The sequence below is a fragment of the Argentina anserina genome, chromosome 4, assembly GCF_933775445.1.
Source record: "Argentina anserina chromosome 4, drPotAnse1.1, whole genome shotgun sequence".
In the NCBI taxonomy this organism is placed as follows: domain Eukaryota; kingdom Viridiplantae; phylum Streptophyta; class Magnoliopsida; order Rosales; family Rosaceae; genus Argentina; species Argentina anserina.
Window position 1 is genome coordinate 4,491,134 of NC_065875.1, and position 24,401 is coordinate 4,515,534.

At 38.5% G+C, this 24,401-nt stretch overlaps 5 protein-coding genes and 1 non-coding gene across 7 annotated transcripts; 4 read left to right on the plus strand and 2 right to left on the minus strand.

Annotated features, from left to right (window-relative positions):
- The first annotated feature begins 2 nt into the window (after positions 1-2).
- On the plus strand, positions 3-2,394 carry LOC126790771 (F-box protein At5g07610-like). Of its 2 annotated transcripts, XM_050517115.1 has the most exons (3): positions 3-43; positions 683-796; positions 914-2,394. In XM_050517115.1, the coding sequence occupies exon 3, from the start codon at positions 940-942 to the stop codon at positions 2,212-2,214; it is 1,275 nt and encodes a 424-aa protein (XP_050373072.1). In that variant the 5' UTR covers positions 3-43; positions 683-796; positions 914-939; the 3' UTR covers positions 2,215-2,394. The 2 variants fall into 2 exon arrangements, with proteins under 2 accessions (XP_050373072.1, XP_050373073.1); XM_050517116.1 differs by lacking the exon at positions 3-43 and having other exon boundaries at positions 315-781.
- A 738-nt stretch (positions 2,395-3,132) lies between these two features.
- LOC126790791 (uncharacterized) lies at positions 3,133-5,297 on the minus strand. The gene is made up of 2 exons (XM_050517138.1): positions 5,044-5,297; positions 3,133-3,393 (listed from the first exon to the last, which is right to left on the minus strand). Exons 1-2 carry the CDS (start codon positions 5,209-5,211, stop codon positions 3,346-3,348), a joined length of 216 nt encoding a protein of 71 aa, XP_050373095.1. The 5' UTR covers positions 5,212-5,297; the 3' UTR covers positions 3,133-3,345.
- A 1,074-nt stretch (positions 5,298-6,371) lies between these two features.
- LOC126790790 (mitochondrial import receptor subunit TOM7-1-like) lies at positions 6,372-6,818 on the plus strand. The gene has a single exon (XM_050517137.1). It carries the CDS (start codon positions 6,415-6,417, stop codon positions 6,634-6,636), a length of 222 nt encoding a protein of 73 aa, XP_050373094.1. The 5' UTR covers positions 6,372-6,414; the 3' UTR covers positions 6,637-6,818.
- A 2,982-nt stretch (positions 6,819-9,800) lies between these two features.
- Positions 9,801-9,890, plus strand: TRNAM-CAU (transfer RNA methionine (anticodon CAU)). The gene is given in 2 exon segments: positions 9,801-9,838; positions 9,855-9,890. It is a non-coding gene; the product is annotated as a tRNA-Met (tRNA).
- A 679-nt stretch (positions 9,891-10,569) lies between these two features.
- LOC126790778 (methyl-CpG-binding domain-containing protein 2) lies at positions 10,570-13,703 on the plus strand. Its single transcript, XM_050517123.1, has 5 exons — positions 10,570-10,724; positions 10,803-11,454; positions 11,569-11,622; positions 11,741-11,904; positions 13,149-13,703. Exons 2-5 carry the CDS (start codon positions 10,838-10,840, stop codon positions 13,319-13,321), a joined length of 1,008 nt encoding a protein of 335 aa, XP_050373080.1. The 5' UTR covers positions 10,570-10,724; positions 10,803-10,837; the 3' UTR covers positions 13,322-13,703.
- A 403-nt stretch (positions 13,704-14,106) lies between these two features.
- On the minus strand, positions 14,107-16,930 carry LOC126790765 (uncharacterized). Its single transcript, XM_050517108.1, has 4 exons — positions 16,832-16,930; positions 16,681-16,743; positions 15,529-16,059; positions 14,107-15,324 (listed from the first exon to the last, which is right to left on the minus strand). The coding sequence occupies exons 1-4, from the start codon at positions 16,868-16,870 to the stop codon at positions 14,302-14,304; spliced, it is 1,656 nt and encodes a 551-aa protein (XP_050373065.1). The 5' UTR covers positions 16,871-16,930; the 3' UTR covers positions 14,107-14,301.
- Positions 16,931-24,401: the final 7,471 nt, after the last annotated feature.

Sequence of the window (24,401 nt, forward strand, 5' to 3'; positions counted from 1 at the left end):
GTTTTGTGGATCTTCATCTCTTGCTCTGCTCCCTGATGCTAAGGTAAATTTCATACATTCAATTTATTCTTCTGCATAACTAGTTTGCTCTACTTGTTCACCATTATGTATGATTGTTGTTGCAGATTGTCTTTTCAGTTTGATTGTCATTTTCAATTTCAATATCTTAACACTCCGTATAACAACATTGTACGATTCTGGGCTTTTCAAAGCTCATAAGCTTCTGGGTCTGTCTCTGTTTGAGGAGTTGATGTTTGAATTATGAAGGGTACTGTACCTACCTATCTGGAGATCAAACATCAGCTAGATAAAACTGAAGTCACTACAACCCCAATTTACCCTGTTCTATTTTATAGCGATCTCCGTGTCTCTAGAACAGCCCAACTGGGATTGACTACATTGAATATTTATATAGAAGGGTTTGTTTCATACCATTGGGATTCTTGGTCTGAGATATCTTTTAGTTTTCTGAAAAATAATGTATCTGATTTTGCATATTAATTAGTTTGAGATTCCAAGAGTTTTGGTGGCTCAACTGAGGTGGATGATTCAGCTTCAATTGATATGTGATTTGTTGATTCTCATTTTCAGTAATCTGAATAAGTTTGTGACTGGATGAGTTTCAGGAATATCAGGTGAATGTACTGGAGTGTTGATTTCGCATCATTTTCTTTCTTTGCAGCAATTAAAAATAGAAGTTGGACAGCAGATAGACATGAATGGACCCTCAAGAAACCTTTGAAATGTGAAACAACTGGGGACTGGGAGGAAGACTTGCAGAGTATGCAATATTACTGTATGTTGGTTCTTTTCCCTTTGACTGCAGTTGATTTGGTCATGTGTTATGTGTCATTTCTCCGTTCCTTTACTCACTTTCGATTTGTTACTTTGTTCATCTTCTTTTGTTTTACAGAAATTCGGAACTCTTTTGGTTGAGTGATGTCAGTCTCATCATCAGCCACAGACATTGCCAGCAATGAAGATCTTTTATCCCAAATCCTTGTTCGATTACCCCCAAAATCCCTCATTTGCTTCAAATGTGTGTCCAAACAATGGCTCTCACTCATTTCCAACCCCCAATTCATTGCCACCCACATCCGCTGCCGAGGCATTGCATCCCCTTCTGGCCTACTTCTAAACAATGATTACTTGCATACTCCGGAGTTCCACTATGTACCTCTGTCACACTCTAATCCCTCTGAACTCACTCCCCCTCCGTATCTGAGCTATCTTGGTGCCCCACGCATCAAGATCCTACAGTCTTGTAATGGTTTGCTTTTGTGTTCTTCTGCCTACCAGAAAAATGATCCAAATTACGAACTCAAATACTTTGATGACCTTTCACAGACAGAGGATGATGTTCTCTTGCCAGACATATGGCATGTAATCCCAACAATCTCAAATGCCTGCAGTCAAACAAGAATCCATTATTCTGGTTTTCGATTCTATGTCTGCAATCCTACCACCAAGCAGTTCAAGACTCTTTCTTTTCCTTTCTTTCAGTATCACATACTTGCTCTAAATATTGCTTTTGATCCCTTGCATTCACCCTACTTCAAAATATTGTGTATACTCAAGAAGGATCTGGATTCTCATGTAATTCACCTTTATGATTCCGAGACCAAAACTTGGAACTCATCTCCAATATCATTTAATGCACCCAGGAATATACACTTCCGTGAACCTGTATTTTGCAGGCGTGCAATTCACTGGTATAGTTCCCAACAGACTTCGCTTTACTTTGATGTGGATAAAGAGTGCTTGAACCCGATGCCTATGCCCCAGTCTTCGTTGTATGGAACTGTCAATTATTTTGGGGAGTCTGGAGGCCACCTGCATCTGATATTGTCAACAACCTCTTTTCTAGAATTTGATGTGTTTGAGTTGGAGAAAGATTACTCTGCATGGTCAGTGAAGTACCGTCTCAATATTGAAGGCATAAGAGTTTCACTTTCTGGTACATGTGGCTTTTCCAGCATTGGATCTAATGCTTCAGTGCTGAGAATTACTTGTGGAGAAAAGGAAGAGGAATCAGAGGCGGTGGTATTTATATTTGGTATCGAAGGTAGTATGGTTGCCTCTTGCAATTTGAGTAATGGGACTCATAGAAGACCTACAGTATTGGTTCCTTCTCGAGAAGCTGTTCTTGATTTCAAGATCCTTCATTCCCATACAGACTCCTTTCCATTCATAGAAACACTGTCTCCCCTATAAAGCACATATATTCTTTGGAGCTATTTCGCTTTAGTATATAATTGTTTTCATCTTGATCAGTTTGACAGATTGATTTTGCCAATGAGTATTAGTGCCGTCTGTATTCAGCATTGTTCATTCCTACAACTTCAATGACTTGAAGTACACTGAAGAAAGTTTTGCGCTAATTACTGAATTGATTCTTTTGTGATGAAGGAGCTGTTATTTATGATTTAGTACTTTCAATAAGTTGGTTCTGTCAGCTCCATTAAATCACTAAAACACCAAAATACGACTTCATCATAAATTCATAATTCGGATTTGGATGCATGAAATGAAGTCATATGTTTTTTTTTCTTCTTTTTTGACTAAAAAATAAGTCATATGCTATTAAACTGTGTTGTGCATAGGATATCAAGCTTTTCAGTTAAAATTTGTTATCACCAAACCACTTAAACACCCAGTTCCGTTCACACAACTGACTATGAAATTCATGCTTAACTAACATTGGATGTAAATCCAAGGGTGAGGAGAATCTTTTAAAATTGAGTTATTTTGTTTTCAACCTTAAGATTTACATTCAATGTTGGTTGAACATGAATTTCATGGTCAACTACTGACCGTGTGAACGGGATTGCTTAAACACAAGAACACTGCATACTGATTCTGCAATACACATGCTGTTACATGGTGATATGCATAAAGTATGAAAAATATCACTTGAACTAACCAATGTGAACCAGAGGATGTATAATGAGACAAATATGATTTGAAAGAGTGTTACAAAAGACGAATTCTATAAAAGAGTGCGAAAATAGAAATATTGAAACAGATTGATACCTATGAAATATATTAATAAAAAAGAGAACGGCCATATCTAAATAACGTCTGTTTGTGCATCTGTGAAATAAGGATCAAGGAAAGAAATTGGGGCAAAACTATAGTAAAAGCAGAAGTTTGCCATTGATTGCACAGTATTCCTACTGGAAAAGATACAACCCAAAATAAAATACAAACTCTCATAACATTATGTTTGATGAGCAGTGACATTAACAAAGGAAATACTTTCCCATACAAGGAGATGAAATTTGTGGTCCCGTAGAGAACCTTCTATGACTAGTCGCACAGTTATTTGCGAAGCATTGTCTCAGTTCACAGAAACTTCCTGTATGGTCTGCCTGCATCCTCATCTTGCATATGCTGCCACATTATGGAAACAAATATGAATGTTAAGACTCAAATGGTGTACTGGTTGAAGATTTGAAACAGAATGGTACCTACCAAATATTGATAAAAAAGTCTGTTACAAATGACCAAATACTATAAGAAAGCATGCGAATATAGGAATACTAAAACAGATTGATACCTAAGAATTTTTTTTTTTTTAAAGTTGAAGCATCTATTGTGTATTCCGAATCACATCAACAAAACAAACAAAAGAATGTTAGTAATTAAAATTTTTATGTTTAGCACAAGAGGGGCTTCGCATCTATCATCCTTTTGCATTATGTAAAAAAGTGCACCTAATATGAGATTCGGAGGAAAGTATGCAACCGGATAAATACCACTAGATTGGCAGGCTAAATTTGGACTACGTGACAGCTTTACAACAGATATCAGGAAATGCTATATAGGGGAGGTATTAGGTACTTTGGCGACTTATTGCATATCAAAAGGTTTTAACTATATAATTAAAAAAATACAGTTCCTCACATCAATGATTCAATTTTTAAAGAAAAGGGAAACTGTTCCACTGGCACAGATGCTATATCAAAGCAAGCAACTTAAAGTACTGTAATTAAGAAAAGCCGATAATGAAATTAACTATGGAAAGCCATATAATTAAGAAATTAAGTATGAAACTAACAACTATATCAGCTAACACTCTAACAGCTATCTAATTCACCCATGACCCTAAACCCCTTAATCTGCAGAAAGAAAAATCATTCTCGTACAGAAACGTCATTGACTATCTATATTGATCTCTTACAGAGGCTCCAAATGAAGAGATATATCATTGACATTCCTCCAGCAGAATGTACAACTGCACAAGAGAATTAAAAATCCTATGAAACTGTAACTTTTCATTGGTTCTTCAACCAGACTGAACGGACCATGGGATCTCCACCATTCTCTCTGCTAGAGCATTTACAAAAGTTTCCAGGAATTCCAAGTTCACAATTTAATATGGGACTTACAAAATTTAACTGAGTTTCAATTTTGGTGTCACGGCCTATCTTGGTTTCCATATCAGCGCAATCTATAGTATCTGTCTAGGTGTTTATTAATTGTTAGTGAACATGTACATTGATATGAAACTAGAAACATGATACTAAAGTATCACATTAGCCAACACAATTCATCTCATCACTTACTCCAACACACAGAAACATCCAATGTAGGAATGGTTAACGAAAGACGAGAACAAAGACCCCCACCAATTTCAGTCTCGCCGGGAATCTCAAGCACCAAGATTAAGCACATACTGGCAGCAGAGATTCGACGCTGAAAACAGTACATTTACTTACCTAAATGCAGACCCAAAACTATATGACAATACAAAATCCAATATAGCCTTTTAAAAAAAGTTCCCAATGCTTCAGAAATGATGATTCTACACTACTACTTGTAAAACCAACCGTGCCTCGTCGCTAAACCCAACCAACCACATACTAGCTATTTCTCGAAAACAACCCTAATTTAACGCAAGACCCAACCTCTTTTCATCACCCACATTAGAGAACAAAACAAAGTCAAACGAAACAAAATCGAACCGAGTATTGTGAACACACAGGAGAGAGATCTAAGAATTCCAATAAAGATGGAGAGAGAGAGAGAGAGAGTAATTACGAATTCTCGGACGATGCCCTTGTAGACTAAGACGGGGATAGCGATGCCGAAGATGCCGATGAGGGCGAAGTTGCGGCGAGTCCAGCGGAAGTTGTGCTCCAGATTCTCTCTGGCGGCGCCCCACTCCTCCACGAACCTGTTCTTGTTTGCCTCCATTCCTCCTCCCATTTTCGCCTTCCTTTCTTCTTCTTCTTCTCTGCTCCCGACCCCCTATGTTATTTGCGATGCTCCCCTTAATCCTCTCTCTGTCTACTCTTTGAACCAATGCTAGTAATTCTAATCGAAAATATAAAAAAAACTAATGCTTGTAATCTTTTTTAATTTTGTTTAATTTTGTATTTGCCAATTACAAATCGGTCCCTTAATGTGGAGCTATTATTTTGGGAGTGACGATCCGGCCTCGCTACAAACATTAACATATATGAGGCCATGAGAAAAACTACCCTCTTCAGCAACGTCAAATAAACACCACACCACGAGCAAAGGTGTTGTGCGCATATATGTTGTGCGGATACATGCGGTACTTCTTGTTACGAGTTACTATATGTGTTGATGATGAATTAGTAACTAAATCTTTTAAAATAGAGTCAGAAACAAAATTTTAAACCTTCATTTGGTGCATACATGCATCCGAACAACATAATTTGTGCGTACAATAATGACTTGAGAGTATGAGATTGTACTACATGAATTTATATATTATCTTAGTTGTGCAGTTAAGATGATTCTTCAACTAAAACTCAAATTGGTATTTTGCCGGCACAAAGTTAGGCTGGTTTGCAATGAACCACATTTGCTACTTTTTTTTCTTCATTTCATTTTGAGCTAGAAGAAGTTGATGAAATTAAACCAAATTAAGAGCTATATTTAAGGAACATTTCGTCTTTTTGGTAATGTAGATATGACATTCATCAAACTCTGATGGTCTAACAACTTATACTTAAAATCTTATGTTAAATATAAGGATTGATGAATTTAATTTCACATATGCAAGCGATGTGACGTGCAAAATAAAATTATAGCCAATTGAGTTTGAATTAATATGACAAATTTATCGGCATATTCTCTTTTGACACCGTCTCTCAAAAGGAGAGGCTTGTAAATTCAATTCCTTTTTTTTTCAAATATCCATTTTCCATTTAATGAAGAGAAAATCAAAATCTGTAGAGTTTATCAGAAACTTAGAGCTCTCAAAACGAAACGAACGGCTGTGATTCGCGCCACATGTCGATCACTCTCTCACTGAACACCACAAGGTACCCCTATAAACAAGCACACCACCTCATAATTAGGGTTTTAGATTCAAGGCTTTACACCGTAAAAATCTCCACAGAGAAACCAATCGAGAGAGAGAGGCTCGCACGGAGATCAATGGCGTCTAGGGTTAGCTTGAAGACCAAGGGCAAGTCCACCACCAAGGGCTCCAAGGGTTCCGACGACGGCTCAATCTCTCAGTCCGTCAAGGAGTGGACCAACTGGACCATGAGGAAGGCCAAGGTCGTCGTTCACTACGGCTTCATCCCTCTAATCATCATCGTGGGCATGAACTCCGATCCCAAGCCACAGCTTTCCCAGCTTCTCAGCCCCGTCTGAGATCCGATCGCGTCGGGTCGGGTCGGGTCAGATCAGTGGGGTTCATGGGTCGTCTGCCCGCTCCGTATTTGTCGAATTGATATGGTCTGTATTTTAGGGAGGTGGTCTAAGACAATGTATGCTTTGGCATCATGAAATTGGGTTTTAAATTTCTAATGAGAATTTCGCGGCTTTTTATGATATACTTCTGCTTTATAAATAAATTGCCTTGATTGATGCTTTAGAGTTGTTTGTTGTTTGATGCATTTGTGATTCTAATTTCTCCTGTTTTCGATTCGTTTTGATTTTTGGCTGTTTGTGCTGTTGGAAATTGATCGGCTTAGATTTGAGCCATTTAGAATCTCACGTTCGAAAAAGTGAAGAGTCATCTTTGGGTTATATGAATTGATACCACACACTAATGTCGAGGTGTTTTGTGTAAAATCACATACCCGATCTCTACTGGGTGGCTAAAGTGGGAGGAGTATCGGCATTATTGAACCCATGTGTGTGGAATTGTTGGCCGCTTCCGCACAATATGTGCTGTGTATATGATTTTTTTTCATACAAGAGTATTGCTTGAGTGAACAATCCGAGGCCTGACACGGAATGTTGTCTTGGAAATTGTAAGCCTTATGCTACAATGATAGCATCTTGTTTCTCGAGGAGTGCAAAGCATGGATCATTTCTAGTTTTCAGCCCCAGGGATGAAACCTGTGATGTTAGCGTGTTTGCAATTTGAAGGGAAAAAAATTCAATAACACTTTTTTATGATGATCACTTATTGTCGTTTGGTTGTTTCTGTTGTTCTTGTACCTCAGATCGTCAAAGTCTTGTATATGCTGTAGGTGCAGATTCAAATTTGTTCATCTGCCTGACTTTATTGATCATGCTACCTGGTAAAAATGAAGCTTTTGATGTATCTTTCGGTGGAATGCTTCCCTGGTGACAAGGTTTGGGTTGTATATATTTAGAAGTTGAAAACAAATAATTTGCAGTCAGTACTAAGGGAAGCCTTGGTAAATTCAAATATCCTTGCTTTCTCATGTGAGCTTGGCAGTCCTTATTTCATATTAAACCTAACTTTCTCTTTTTAGATTCAGTGGGAAGGTCTAGCAGCTAAACTTGCAGCGCTGTATCATCACCTGCTACTTGGTAGGAGGGATTGTTAGATTAATGATATTGTCTCCTGTTTGCATGATCCTCATTGTATGAGCTTTCTTTACTATATTATTTATTGATAGCTGATTCATTTTCTTTTCACAAACCTTAGTGCGCGAGTATTTAGCCTTGCAATCTGTGGTTGATTTTTCTTTTGCTGCGATACTTTTACAAACACAAGCACTCCACTTGTACGTATAGAAGAGTATGTACACCAGGTTACGGCAATAGTTTAACTGTTTAAGAAATCACGAGTTTGCTGGTTTCTCGCTTGTGGTTGGGGAACCCTCACTAGAAAATTCATGCTAGTTCCCTCTTTAGAAGAATTCCATACAGTTGGAATGGAATTCTATAGCAGAGGCTAGAGTTTTGTTGTGCATATCTATACAAGTTAGTCTTGTTGGTAGCTGCATCTGTATATGATGTGTTTCTTGTGATAATTTAGTCTCGTTTTTACAATAATTACCTCAAGTTTTCTTGTAATAGATGTTTTTTGGACCATCTGCATTTGGATTTGTCAGGAACAGAATTAACCTAGTTTGATACTTTGGGGGAGGGTGTGTGCTTCTTGGCATCTTTTGGTGATTCATTTGCATACGTTCGAATAGCTGATTTGCTTTTAGCTTAGACTGCAATGCAGCATTTGTTCTTTCTGTTGTGAGGGGTTATTCTTTCCTTTTCTATTTGGTGTTTTGCTGGGTGCTGGTTGTCCTGCCCCTTTTTTTTTCTATTAAAATTAAATATGATTATATAGAGAACCCTCGTACACCTGCCTCCTACCAGACCAAATCGGAAAACTGGGAAAGCAGATGGTGGGAGCTGGTTAGACCACCTTGCAACTTCAGAGACAGGAATGACCTAACTCGGACGAATTAGAACGACCTGTCCTTTCTTTTATTTTCTTCAGAATGAAGATTTTTCTATTTCTTGTGCCGTTACCTGAATAAGTTTAACTTGTGCAATGTAGTCATGTATTTAGAAAATAGTTAAATTACACGAACAAAAGAAAATATGAAGATAACAACATCAATCTGGAGGAGATTGGAGTCTTGGAGATGTGTTATATTCTGGGTCGTTAGGATCTAGTTTGCATGGAATCGGGTGCGGGTACGTGGAAGCGAAGCGTTTGGAAACGCGGAAGCGTTTTTTTTAAAAAAATTAAGGAAGCGGGTGCGTTTTGGAAGCGTCATAATATATATATTATAATATTTTTATATTTTATTTTTTAAATTATTTTACCTAGTATTAAAATAACTGTATAACTATTAATAACTTATTTTCTAACCCATGATTATCTTTAATTATAGCATTATTAAAGCTTCATTTCAAAATTTAAACAAAAGAATGTACAACATAGTGTGAAAGTGTTGGGCACGTGCAAGTCAAAGAGACATCACTAGATTAAATTAATAAAAAAAAGGTTTGTCTTCTCTCTCTCTCTCATATGGATTTTTTTCATATCTCTCCATAACTCTCTGTCTTCTCTCTATATCTCTCTCATCTAGATTTTCCTGATATTTCTCCCCCTTATTTCTGACACATATTAGATTGATTGATGATGATCATCTTTAACCGCTTAACGAAATAAATAAGAAGATGAGACGACAAGAAGAGTCTCAAGACATTGATTGATGAAATAGAGGTAGAGAATGAATCACGCTTTCAATTTGGAAGTCAACGCTTCCGTCGCGCTTCCAATTTGGAAGCCAACGCTTCCATCGCGCTTCCAATTTAGAAGACAACGCTTCCGTCGCGCTTCCAATTTGGAAGCTAACGCTTCCGCCGCGCTTCCAAACCCACCTTTTTCGGAATCGCGCTTCCGAGCGCTTCCGCTCCCGCTTCCGCTTCCGAAGCGGGAATCGGTCGTCCAACCAAGCTTCCGTGTTATGTAGGTTAGGATTGAGCAACTAGTATTGATCTGGAAAGAGCTGAAAGCTACCTTTCTGTTCCCAGTTGCCATACCTCATGGAGCATGCTTATGTCAGAAGCAGTGATAGGATAACAGAAGGAAGGTTATACGCATCGGGGTGGTGGCGCAGTTGGCTAGCGCGTAGGTCTCATAGCTTAAACAGTGAGTTATCCTGAGGTCGAGAGTTCGAGCCTCTCTCACCCCATTTTTTCTTGCTTCTTATATTTTCCTTTTTCTTCATTGAAAAACACTATCGTTTGCAAGTGTTAGTGATGTTACCATTGTTTAAATCATCTCAGTTTCTCTCACTCAGAAACAGAAATAAAAAATTAATTCACAATTTAATTTGCAACATTCACCAAGTCACTTGGGTAAAAAAAAAAGACATTATTTCATAAATTTAGAACACTAAAAAATGAATCGTATTTTATAAAAAGTAAAACTGTACGATAAATTTATAATTTAAAATTCATAATTTTCAAACATATATGTCATGACAATATTAATTACAACGATAAAAATAACCTATTGGATACGGTATGAAACAATTTGAAACGAGCTGCACCATGTCCCTATCTTAAATTCTTTTAACTTTGTACAAGAGTGAAAGTATGAAATCAGAAATGAGCTGAATGCAGCTGTGTTTGGCTGTGCAACTTTCACCCCTTCATGCCAACTTCCTATTTCAGAGCAAACCAAATCCAATCCAAACACCTCTCACTCGTTAAATCCAATTAACTCAATTAATCAAACTACAAACTCCAATTAATTTTTACATAAATAAACCCCCTCCCTCTACTTTCCCAAATATAACCCAAAAACGAAACGAATACATTTCCATTTTTCTCCCCTCCCACCATTTCCAAACTCTCTCTCTCTCTCTCTCTCTCTCTCTCTCTCTCTCTCTCTCTCCCCCAAAACCTGCAACCCCTAATCTTCCTCCTCCTTCTTCTCCTCCTCCCTCTTCTTTCCCAATCAAGCCAAAACCTCCCACGCCCTCCTGACCCTCTCATTCCATCACCGCCGCCGCAGATCTCCGGTAAGCCCCCAATCACCACCCTCAGATCTAATCCCCCAAAACCAATCCTCTTGATGCTTTCCTTTCTTTAAAAAACAGCTCAGAGGTGCTGGGAGATCTGTGACCCCAAACCAATGGACCCCGCCGCCTTGAATATCACTCTCAAGCTCGGACGAGAGCCAAGAGATGAAGAAGAACGCGAGCCGGAGCCGGAGCCGGCGAAGACGAGCGAGAACAACAGCAACAGAGCCGCCGGCTTATCCGCTTCTTCGTCGTCGGTGTCGTCGCCGCCCTCGTCTCCTTCCTCCTCCGACGAGATTCTCGAGTCGCATCTTAAGTCGCAGGAGCTCGTGCTCTACGACCCCGCCGGAGGTGGTGGTGGTGGTGCCGGTCGTGGGAATAAGAACCTGAGCCCGAGTCCTATAAGCTCCATTTCTCCGGTGAGTACAGGCGCTAGGGTTTTGCCGTCGGTCGGGGCGTTCACCGTGCAGTGTGCTAATTGCTTCAAGTGGAGGCTGATCCCGACCAAGGAGCAGTATGAGAAAATCCGGGAGCATATTTTGGAGCAGCCGTTTTACTGTGAGACTGCCAAAGAATGGCGGCCGTCGATTTCGTGTGATGATCCGGCTGATATTAATCAGGACGGGAGCCGGCTCTGGGCTATTGATAGGCCCAACATTGCTCAGCCACCGCCCGGCTGGCAACGCCTGCTCAGGATTCGGGGAGAAGGAAGCACCAAGTTCGCCGACGTGTATGTGGCTATATTTCAGTGTGCCATTGCCGATATCGGCTGCATTGGTATTACTATTGCATATTGCTGATTTTTCAGAGTGGATTCTAATGTTGATACATTGTTTTTTTTCAGTTATTACCAAGCGCCGTCCGGGAAGAGACTTCGATCCATGGTGGAGGTGCAGAAGTATGTTTCTAGTGTTTCTGTTTATTGAGATTGGTTGGAACTTACAAGTAACTATAGTATAAATCGTATAGATGTATTTGGGTTCTTCAAGTAATGATTGAGCTGTTTTTTTTTCCAGGTATTTGATTGAGCATCCCGAGTATATGGTGGATGGGCTATCTATGGCACAGTTTTCCTTTCAGATTCCGAGGCCTTTACAGGAGAATTATGTGAGGAAACGTCCTGCTGCTCCTCGTTTGACAGCTTCTCCACATGGCAGTAGAACTCTTGATCCTACAATAGGTGAGTCTTTATAAGCAATGTATATACTTGGTTTCAATTTTTCTTTCTTTATTAAAGACTGTGCGCTGTCAGATCATTTGCTGTATATGTCAATATGGATTGCCAATTTGCCATGCTTATCTAGGGTTTAAGAGCTTTATGCTTTGATTGAGGGGTGTCTGCCACTGAAATGTCATATAAAAATTGTTATTTTGCTCCTTTCTTAAAAAGGGAGGTGCATATTTACTTTTATTTTATTGGTACAGGCAAAACCAGGACATGCAGTTTGCTTTTATCTACTAAATGGTCAAATAAGTGTGACAAATTGACACTCCATGCATATATATTGTTTAGTTTGAGCAGTGTGTGGAAAGTTGCAAAATTTGGGGATTCTTGAAAATTGGACATCAACTTTGAGTACTGACCTGCAAATAACCATAGGATATCAATTAGTTTCACTTGAGGCTTTCCTTTGTATATGGACCTTGACTTATCTTTAAGATTATATAGTTCGACCCTAGAAATCCTAAAGTCATATGTCATGTAAATCATTAGCTTTTACAGTATTTTGTGTTTGCATCATGATCATGATTAGAGTTTACATAACATATACTCGAGTGGAGTTTCAAAAAGAAACATAACACATGTATAGTTAATATGTTAGCCATCATGGTTAAATGCAGGCAGGAAAGTGAGTAAGAGCATCTTTAACATACTCTCTATTATAACTTTTAACCTATTTTGAAGGGCATATTTAGTTTTTTACGAAAATTAGTGGCTGTAGCAGACTATTATAACTCTGTTTTAACTTTGAGATATCTCACTCAACAAATTTTTCTAGTGAAATAGCTAAAAGTTAAAACATTTGAATTTAAAGCATTCCTTGTAGGGAATTATATATAATTTATAAATAAAGTTATAATACTTTTTAGGTATGTAATGAATACTTTAATTTCAAATAAAACTAACGTAGAGAGATCTGATGTAGACGTATTTCTAAATTGGCTATAGTCAAAATGAGTTTTAAGCTACTTTGGTTGAAATTTAACTAAAATATGGCTAGCATTGCTAAAGATGCTCCAAGTAGCCATAAAATTACTAAAGTACGAAGTATTCTTTCGGAAAAGGGTTAAACTTATCAGAGACTTGGTACTTTAGTCGCTGCATCTCTCTTGATGTAAAAGAGAAAACAAAAAAATTATTTCTTCTTCTGTATTACTAAAAAAAACATACTATATTACTAACTCTGTTTTAATCTTCTGTAGCAAATCCGATAGCATGGGCTGGTCCAGATGATACAGAGTTACAGCTGGGTTCTCCATACTTGGAGGCTCATGTCTCTGACCCTGTTGGTCGACCAACAAAGAAGCGAGCCAAAACAAGAACTCCATCAAGGGTCTACAATAGTAATTTAAATATAAGCACAGAGTCGAGCTAGACAGTCCTATTCAACTAGTTTTTTTTTTTTTGCTCTCTCATGTCTTATCAACGCTTGTGTTGGCTTGCACTATGCTACATACACTATCCGGCGAAGAAGAGGAAGGATGTTGAAATTGTGAGGAGTAAACAACATTTTGGGGTCTAGGGCATTTTGACATGTTGTAGGTTGATGCTAATCTTATGTAAAAAGTACGGGAAAAGAAATTGCAGATCCTATGAAGATGCATACTTGTCAATTGTGCTTGTGCAGTAGAGCACTCTTTTTTCTTGATTGAATATGAATTATATTATTGCGTAGTGTAATGTCTGCAGGGTTTTATCGGACTTTGGAAACAATTTTCTGTTTATATGGAGAATCAACTGTGCGGGTTACTGTTGGAGATTGTGAATATGTTCTGAAATTAATGAAGGCGAGCAGATCAAGTCTTTAACTGATAGTCTTGTTTTTGTCATGAAAATGGGACGTGATAATTTCTTGAGCCAAGCTAAACAAGTGTCATCTCATACTACTGTTCCAATTGTGGTATAGTTAATCTCATAATCTACCATCCTATCTTTTAATCTGACTAACCTACTTGTGATCTGTTAGTATAGTAATCTGCTGTAAAATTCCAGTAAATAGAATCCCCCCGTTTTAAAACATGCGTTGTAGGGAAACTGGAAGACAATAAATGAAATTGCAATCTTTAAAACTAGAAAGGCTTTCACCAGAAACAAGTAGTTGAAAGCCTGAAAAGAACTCTAAGAAGACCAATGTACCTGGGAGATGATAATAAACTTAGAACCTGAATCATTCTATAAAAACCTCAATTCTGTTCAATGGCATCAACATCAGAATACTTATGTTGCTTTCTAACATATTATTGAATAAACCGGTTGCGGTTCATAAGCCTGTACATTAGTATTCTATATCATGTGCAACTTCTGTTCCTTTGAAGCAGATTCTGACACCTAGTTGAAGTACCTCTTCTGCAAGAACTACTTATTACAGATAATTATGGATGAAAGTTGGGAATCAGAAGCTCCTGTGATGAAAGCACCCTTGCATCTAACATGTAGAAGATAGTCTAAAGCTTTCTTTGTGATTATCTCCCCAGGAATCAGTGCTGGAATCCCAGGTGGATATGGACTTATAAGCTCCCCACAAACTTCGCCCAAGCTGTTTTCAATACTCACTCTCCTTTTACCACTAAAAAATGCATCTCTAGGAATCAAGCTAGTTTTAATATCTGCAAACGGTGCAAGATTATCACTGTCCACCTTCATTTTAGCAGCACAAGTCAATGCAGAAGCTGCTGCTAGATGCTTTATGCCTGATACAAGCTTCTGAACATGCTCTCTACAAGTTCCAAGGGTAATTACAAAAGTGATGGATTGGGTCTCAACAAGTTCACAAATGATATCATGATCCCTATACAAAATTTCTTCAGCTTCAAAACCAGACAAGCCAAGCTGTCGAAATCCTATGGTAAGCCGCAAAGGATCAATTGCAGGGAACTTAGGGAAGCTTGAAACATCAAGCACTGAAATACCTGTAGTCCTGCTCAATGTAGTCCTAGCTTCAATAGCCAGTTGCAATGCGTTTTCAAAAATGGTTTCAGGATTTTCACTGATTTGAGCTCTTGCAGCATCTAATGATGCCAATAGAAGATAACTAGGACTAGTGCTTTGAAGTGTTTGAAGGCATCTAGAGATCTTTTCTCTATCTACAAGTTTACCGGACAAGTGCAACATCGATGATTGTGTGAGTGAGCAGAGAACCTTGTGAGTGGATTGGACAGCTATATCAGCACCTTGCTGTATGGCTGAACTTGGCATATGCGGATGAAATCCCAAATGTGCCCCATGGGCCTCATCAACAATCACAGGGATCCCATGAGAATGACACAATTGGGTTATCTTGCTCAAGTTGCTGCATATGCCATGATATGTTGGAGAAGTGATGAAAACAGCAGCTGCCTTTTCCCCTTCTTTCTCCACTTCCTTGATAGCCGTTTCCACCTATTACAGCCAAATTCATTAAAAGATATTGGTGGTGACAATGTAAAATAACGCTGAAACTTCCTAAATAATTTGGCCGTGTTATACAAACTATGAAGATTCTATTGAGCATAGCATATCTGATCTTTATATGAGCTAAGTCCGAAAGGTAATAACGTAGTCATTTGAAAGTAATAACCATAACTGTCGTGATAGCAGACGTGCCTGTGATGGAGTGACCCCAACAGCAATGTTCCAGTCCAGATTATAATCAGGGATAATGTACTTGGGCACTGCACCAGACAATACTAAAGCAGATACAGCTGATACATGGGAATTCCGAGGGAGAATTAATATATCTCCAGGGGAACACGTAGACATAATGGCTGCTTGAATCCCACATGTCGTACCGCCTACAAGGAACCATGTCTCCAATGAGCCAAAGAGTTTGGCTGCTTGTTGTTGTGCATCTAATATTGGCCCTTCCGGAGAAAAGAGGTTGTCAAGTTCCGGAAGCTCAGGTAAGTCATGAAGAAAAGGTTTTGAACCAATAAGTTCAGTTATAAAATTTGGGGCAGCCCGACCTCTATTGTGCCCAGGAAAGTGAAAGGTAGCAGCATTTTGCTCAGCTGAAGTCTTCAAGGCAGTAACAAGTGGAGTAGGGTTCTGTTGCTGAGTAGTCGGAGAGGTAGACCTGGCCGTCGCATTCAAGCTTGTTTTACCTTCCTTCTTTCTAGGCTCTAAATTGCTACTTTTCTGCAAGAAAATTTGGGGTTAGCTGATGCTATGTTAGATATCTTAATTCCTGAAAAGAAAGAAGCAATGCATCAACTTCAAAGCGCTGATGCACTGAAGTCTGAAGGTTAACTTCATTGTCATACTACTAATAACAATAATCTGCTCCAGTTTCATTTTCATTCATGAAAAAAAAAAACTTGCCAGCACTACAACAAGCATCATCTAGTAGGTCATTGAAAGCGAACTAGTCCAAACTGAAGTATGTTATTGAAAAAAGAAACAAGCCTCCCTAACACAAAGCCTAAAGCTAAAATGTGCAGCTAACAGATTCCCATGAAGCAAACAAGATACAATTTGCCACTACAAAGTCCAATGGCCTAAACATTTCATTCAATCTTTAGTCCTATAAACTAGATTCATCATTGTTATTTAAGATATAAAATCTTCAACTTTAAAATCAGTGTATTTATCTTTCTCCAATTATCTAACGACAGCCAACTGATGACAGCAGCTTGTACAGAGAAAGTTCACAATTTGAAACTGGGTATTTTTGCATTTAAGATTAATTCACCAAGGAAACCAGAAAGTAAGTCGACAAAGTAGAAATGAGAAGGACGAGCATTGAAACCACTACAAAACCTGAGATAGAGAAGCGCATGGTGTTCCGAAAGTCCAGTTACTTCTGAAACCCAAATGCAAAGCCTGCTAAATAACGCAGTGGATAAGTAGCACGGACCCAACAACAGTGGAGGGAAGGAGAGAGAGAGGAAGAGGAACGGAATCAACTTACCAGGTATTGGGAGGCTGAGAGCACAGAAACACTGAGCATGTTCTGTTCTGTTATGCAGACCAGAAATTCTAACCGGCTGAGAGAGTAGATGTAAATGTGATCGTAACTTCAGATGGACTCTTTTCACTTTCTACCCACGTACAAAGCTTAGTGAGCTGCAAACAGCCGATATCAAGATTTGACTCCCCGATATTTTATTGCAGGTTATTACGTGTAAGAGCCCGATCTGGTACGTTGCGACTGGACCATTTTTTTTCTGGTAATTGAAAAGATAAAGTCCATTAAGAAGAGGCCCAAAGAAACCTTAAGAGCCCATAAAAACAGGCCACAACGACAAGGAAGTAATCATTACAAAAAGGAAGTAGATGAAAAATAACCAATTACAGTAGCTCATAAAAGAGAGCAGCAGAAGCAATTTGATCGTCCAGTCGAAGTAGCAGGAGACGACAGGGAAGTCCATCATGCGACTGGAGCTTATTTACATAGAAAGTAGAACTTCTTCTGCCCAAGTCGGAGAGTTTCTCATCTGTTTTTGTTCTGCTGATGTTGCCATGTCAGCCATCTGATTTGGTGCTTAATATTTTTTTAATCAACTGAACTTTCATTGAACATGAAACAAGTACAAAAGAGGTTGGATCGATACAGAAGATTAGATCAAACTAGAGTCCAGACTAGGAATCCATACAAGACAAACAAGAGTAGACAGACTCCGACCGAAAAAAAAAACAGAGAAAAAGGAATAGACACGAACGAGGTTCACCGAAGAGCATAGAACAACAACAAACTTATTAGAACCAAAGCAAGACATTACGTTGTGGACAAAGACTATCCATACAGCATGAACCTCTGAACTCACAATAAGCCTAAACCCTTCCATACCAGACAAGACCCAACAACTATACATGACACCAGCAAAAATAAAATACGTAAAAAAATGCCAAAATTGACATAAAACAAGACTAATAGAGCAAAGATTTGGTGATTAAGTTAATAGAATCTGTGTTCAATAAAAAAAAAGTTAATAGCATCTGTTTTTAATTCTCACTCTCATGTTCACATATCATATTAGGTCATGAGGATGTTGTTGAATCAATTCACAAGTCATGACTCTCTTAAGAAGGTGATTCCCTAGTTTCTTTCAGCTTGTTCATCTTTTTCAATTTTCCACTACAAATTTCCTATATACTATTTCTTAATCCACTGTTCATCGGCTAAATAGAAGTGTCGGTTTGAGCCGAGCCGAGCCGACTCTAAAAGACAAAATATACCCTCTCTATTCATCTTTATCACAATGTCATCCTTGGCATACTATAAATATCAGCAGACTTGGGTTTTGTTCCTCTTTCGTCCTCGAGCCAAGCCGACAAACCAAAGACAATTGTACCCCCTATATATATCTTTATCACAACCATGTTAGTCTTGGTATATGGTAATTTTTTTCCTCTTTCGCCCTCCGCCTTTTCAATATCTTCATCGGCCATCTGTTTCATTGAAAGCCTGAGTACATCGTTGGATCTTACACTTGCGCTGGGATGGCTTTTCAATAGCCGTGGAGCTTGAGGCACGCCTTCGTCTCCATTTTTGAGATTTAAGGTACATCATGTTTCTCAATTTTATGAGTTAATGCCAATTCAATAAACATCATCTCAATCATTGCGCCAGTCTAGAGATTGGGAAAAGAGGAAATTCCTAATCTGAAGCAATTCGCATCATTGAAATGATAAGAAGACTATGAATCGAGAGCTTAAAATTCTTGCATTATCGCCGCAACTGGTTACCTCTCTCTGTCGCTTCCACTTCTACATCTAGAGACCCAGCCTCCGAAGATCCCTATCATTGAAGACTCACTTCCGCTGCTACAGAGTTACCTTTTGGGTTTGTAATTAATCTCAGAAGATGAATTATGATGTAAGGATTCATCGATTTCTTCATCTATCGGCCGGCGACTAAAAGAACAACCAGACTTTAAGCAGAAGTGTTTTTCTTACTCTCTGAATGATTGTTATTATTCAATTGAAATAAACTTGGCTTATAAAGACATTACAAATAACAGAAAAGCAAAAATGCAGCCCACATCTTTTAACAATCCTAAGATCGTGGTAAGTAGCTAAAGAAATAGTCAAAATAAAAACTGAACTAAACAAGCTCCTAAATACCAGGAGTTATTGACTGACTTTGGAACAGAAGAAGACTATCCAACTTCAAACTCTACCAAACAGACATATGAAACTTTCAAAATGCTTCCAACATACCCTCTCCTAAACTGAAGCTGTTGACTGCAACTCAGTTTATCTCACTCTTTGCCTTAACTCCAAGCAATCCACGAAGCTTCTCAAATGTTTCCAGCTTCAAGGGTTTGGTCATGATGTCGGTAACCTGTTCATTAGTACCACAATATTCCAACTTCACAGCACCATCTCTTGTGAGTCACGTAAGAAGTGAAACCTCATATCTATGTGCTTGCTTCGACCGTGCATAACAAGATTCCTTGATAACTTAATTGTAGAACTATTATCACAAAATACTGAGATGCACTTACAATTAGTATGACCAAGCTATTCAAGAATCCTCTTCATCCAAATGCCTTGGCATGCACAAGCAGCTGCTGCTACAAAGTTACAACAGGCTGCTTCTTTGAACACCATGATACAACTCCTTCACACATTAGAAAAACATATCCCGATGTGCTCTTTCTATCATCTAAATCACCAGCATAATCACTGTCTGTGAATGCAAGCAAAACTTCCTTGAATCATCTCTTGTAAAACACCCCCATATCCAGAGTTCGTGATAAATACCGAAGGATCCATTTTGCTGCTAACATGTGAGTCTCCTTGGGTTTAGCCATGAATCTACATCAAGTCTGGTCTGGTAGCTGTCAAATACATGAGACTACCAACCATTTGCTTGAACAGAGTTGCATCTACATCCACACCTCCATCTTCTGCATACAACTTAGTCCCTTGAACAATAGGATTTTTCACTGAATTACAGCCTCCCATTCCAAACCTATCAAGCACTTCCCTAGCATACTTTGTTTGATTCAAATGAATACCTTCGGAGTTTTGCTGTACCTCAACACCTAAAAAATATTTCATTTTTCCCAAGTCTGTCATGTCAAACTCCAGCTTCATAGACCTTTTAAAGTCTTCACACATACCAACATCACTCCCTGTATATATCAGATCATCAACATAGAGGCTTACCACTAAGATTTTATCTCCTTCAGTCTTGAAAAAAAGAGTGGGCTCATAACTACACCTCACAAGTCCCTCCTTGACAAAATATCCCTCAATCCGACTGTATCAGGGTCTAGGTGCCTGCTTTAACCCGTATAGAGCATTCTTGAGCTTGTAAACCTTGTCTTCTTCACCCTTTTGCACATAGCCTTGTGGTTGCTCTATAAATACTGTTTCACTGAATTCACCATGCAGAAAAGGCAAACTTCACATCCAATTGAAACACTGTCCAATCCTTTTGTGTAGCCATAGCTAAAACCATACGAATAGTATCCCAACGTGTCACAGGAGCAAAGACTTCGTTGTAGTCTATTCCATACTTTTGAGCATAGCCTTTGGCTACAAGTCGGGCCTTGCATTTATCGATCTCTCCATTCTCATTCAACTTTGTCTTGTACACCCATTTCACCCCGATCTTCTTAGCTCCTTTTGGTAGTTGTACCAGCTCCCAAGTCTTATTTTGGACAATGGCATCAATCTCCACATCCATTGCTGCTCTCCACTTTTCACTTTTTACAGCCTCTTCATAACTTGTTGGATCTTCATAAGAGATGAACGTGGCTAAGTTCTCCAAGTCTTCTACATCAGAGTAACCCTCCCTACTGACAAAATCTTGCATCCAACCAGATGCTCTTCTATTTCTTTTTTCAGGTAAGTTTGAAGAACTATCTTCAGATGAGCTTTGTTCACTACCTTCATTAGAATCACTTTCAGCTTCTGATTCATTTTGATCTTCTTCATCTGCATCTTCTGTGTTTTCATTATCACATAAATCATGTTCACCATTATCATCTTCCCATGTAAGAACATCGAGCTTCATCTCTTTGCTTTTTCCCCAAATCCAACTCTCATTCTCTTCGAACACAACATCTCTACTGATTATAATTTTCTTGGCAATAGGGTCAAACAATTTGTAGGCTTTAGACTCATCACTATATCCGAGAAGAACACATTTGTAACTTTTATTGTCCAGCTTTGATCTCTTACAATCCGAGATATGAACATGGCCAATGCAACCAAAAACTCAGAAGTAGCCTACATTTGGTTTAACTCCACTCCAACATTCTTCTGGAGTCATATCTTTTACCACCATAGTAGGGCTCCTGTTAACACATGCACAGTCCAACGAACAGCTTCCGCCCAGAATGCCTTGGGCATTTCCTTCTCAGTAAGTAAGCATCGAACCATATTCATGATAGTTCGATTCCTACGTTCTGCAACCCCATTTTGCTACGGAGTGTATGCTGTTGTAAGTTGCCTCATAATGCAATGAGCCTTAAAAAAATTGTTAAACTCATTTGAGGTGAATTCACTACCTCAATCAATCCTTAAACAAACTAATACCACTTTCAGCTTCCTTCTCAACAATACTTTTAAAATTCTTGAAGGATGTAAATGCTTCACTCTTTTCAGATAAATAGTATATCCAATTCTTCCTACTGTAATCATCAACAAAGCTCAAAATGTACCTTTTATTGCTGCTCGAAATTGGAGTAATGGGACCACAGATATTTGCATGTATCAATTGCAACCTTTGAGTAGCCTTCCATTGACTTTTCTTTGGCATAACTACTCGATGTTGCTTTCTGATGTTGCATACAGTGCACACTTTCCTTGCAGCTTTCAATTGAGGCAGCCCTTTTACAAGTTGCTTCTTTTGCAAAGTTATAAGACTTTGATTGTTCAAATGACCATATCTCTGATGTCAAAGATTAGTGGTGCTTTCAACTGTGGCTTGAAGACAATTTTGAACTTGTGACTTTACAGAGGCAAGTAATATAAACATTTTGTTTGCCGTCATCTGAGTATGCATTATAAGACCTCTTCTAGGATGGTAGACTTTGCATGCCCCCTCTCTAATCAAAATAGCCAGCCCCTTCTCTTGAAGTTGGCCGATGCTCAACAAATTATTTGCAAGTTCAGGAATATAAAACACATCAGTCACTACCTGAGTTACTCCTTCAACTTCTAACTTGATGTTTCCCTTTCCCATTACCGTCATCCTTGAGTTGTTTCCCAGCTTCACTGAATGTCGAAATTGTTCATCAAAATCCACAAACCACTGCTTGTTCCCTGACATATGATTTGAGCAACCTGAGTCAAGAAACCAGACTCCTTCTCTACTGCAATTCTTCATCTCAACATGAGCCATCAGAAGTAGCTCCTCATCTTCATCCAATTCAACATAATTAGCTCTTTTCTCCCAGCTAGGACATTCAAATTGAAAATGCCCTAACTTATGACATTTAAAACACTCTACAGTAGCTTTGTTGAAACTTTGTCTACCTCCACCTCGTCCTCTTCCTCTAAAAGCTCCACGTCCTCTTCCTCCAAGTCTATCTTCAACCGAGACTTTAAGAACTTGCTCTTCTTTCTCATGCCCTTTCATCCTTTGCTCATGTATCAGCAGACTACTTTGTAACTCGTCAATTGTTAAAGTGTCCAAATCTTTTGATTCTTCCACGGAGCAAACAACATAGTCAAATTTTGGCGTCATCGATCGTAGTATTTTTTCAATTATCACCACTTGCTCCATTGCTTCACCATGCATCTTCATTTTATTGGCAATTGTTAAGGTACGAGCAAAATAATCATCAACACTTTCTCCAGCCTTCATCTCCAAGACCTCAAACTCCTTTCTTAGAGCTTGCCGTTGTGCTCTCTGCATCTTGCTGGTTCCTTGATATTTGAGATTCATAGAATCCCAGATCTGTTTAGACGTATCCTTGACAAGGATAGTCTCCATAATTTTCTGATCTATGGCTAGAAACAAAGAACTCTTAACCTTGAGATCTTTCGACTTCATCTGCTCTACCAACTTACGTTGTTGCTCCATTTGCTGACGTTGCTCCTACCCTTGCTTCTGCTACCCTTCTATTTGATGTGTCCTCTCTGCTACCACTGAAGAGAACGACCTTGGCTGACTGCTTTCAGCCTCTTGTGGCATCACCGGAATCTCAATCTCTATGACACTCCAACACTCATGCCACCGAATGAAATTTTCCATCGTCATGGCCCAATGATTATAGTAACCATCAAACCGTTGAATCGACATGACATAGGCACAAAGCTCCCCTCTGTATTCATTTTCACTCTTTTCTGGCTCTCACTCACACCTTTTCTCTTCTCCTCTTGGTCAGGTCCCTATGATGGGGCTCTGATACCAAATTGAAAGAACAACCAGACTTTAAGCAGAAGTGTTTTGCTTACTCTCTGAATGATTGTTATTATTCAATTAAAATAAGCTTGGCTTATAAAGCCATTACAAATAACAGAAAAGCAAAAATGCAGCCCACATCTTTTAACAATCCTAAGATCGTGGTAAGTACCTAAAGAAATAGTCAAAATAAAAACTGAACTAAACAAGCTCCTAAATACCTGGAGTTATTGACTGACTTTGGAACAGAAGAAGACTATCCAACTTCAAACTCTACCAAACAGACATATGAAACTTTCAAAATGCTTCCAACAGCGACAACATGTCAGTTGTGTTTTCTGAGTTTCATTTACGTTGGCTGCTAATTGTTTCCTGTGGATTTTGAGATTGGATCTATGGGTTTATTAGCTCTGTCTTGACATTGGATCTATGGGTTTTTGTTGGCATTCTCTCTTTCGTACAAATATGAATCTAACAACTATAAATATATGGTTTTTTGCTCCTTGCCGGATTGCAGTCTAACAACTATAAATCAGCAATTTTTCTTATTCTCTTTATCCTTCCTTTATTATGAAGTTTACTGTTTCTAATTGGCTTTTCCTGAATTTGCGTTTGGTTTTTTTACTCTCTCTTTTCTTCACGCTCTGTACTCTTCTTCAATCTAGACCGGTGCTCTTTATTTAATGTTTGTGGTATGTTATTTATGTTCATTGATGATGTTCCTTCAAATTGAATATCTATATTTTGGTGTTGCTTTTGTAGTCTTTACAAAATTTTAAAATAGCATCAGAATATTTTCTTTTTGTTTTTTCAATAGGATTGTAGTAACCCAATCAGGTTAGGATTTAGTTCAGGTTATCAAAAATTGTGAGGGTATTTAATATGCCTAAACAGACAAGGTAGGCCGGTGTAGGAGATTATTTTTGGGTTTCTACTATGTGATTAAAATGGATTCCTGAGTTTCATGTTACATAAATCGATCTCCCGGTTGGCTCATAAGTTCAATCAGTAAGTTCTTTTAAGTTATTTTTGTTCAGAGGAAAATAGGATTCTGACTATATATACGGATCGGTTTTTGTTTGTTTTGTTTTGAGATGAATATCTTTTAGGATTAGGCGTTGCTGGTCGTTTCGTTTCAGTTGTTTTGATGGTAGCATTGTTTCAATAGCATGTA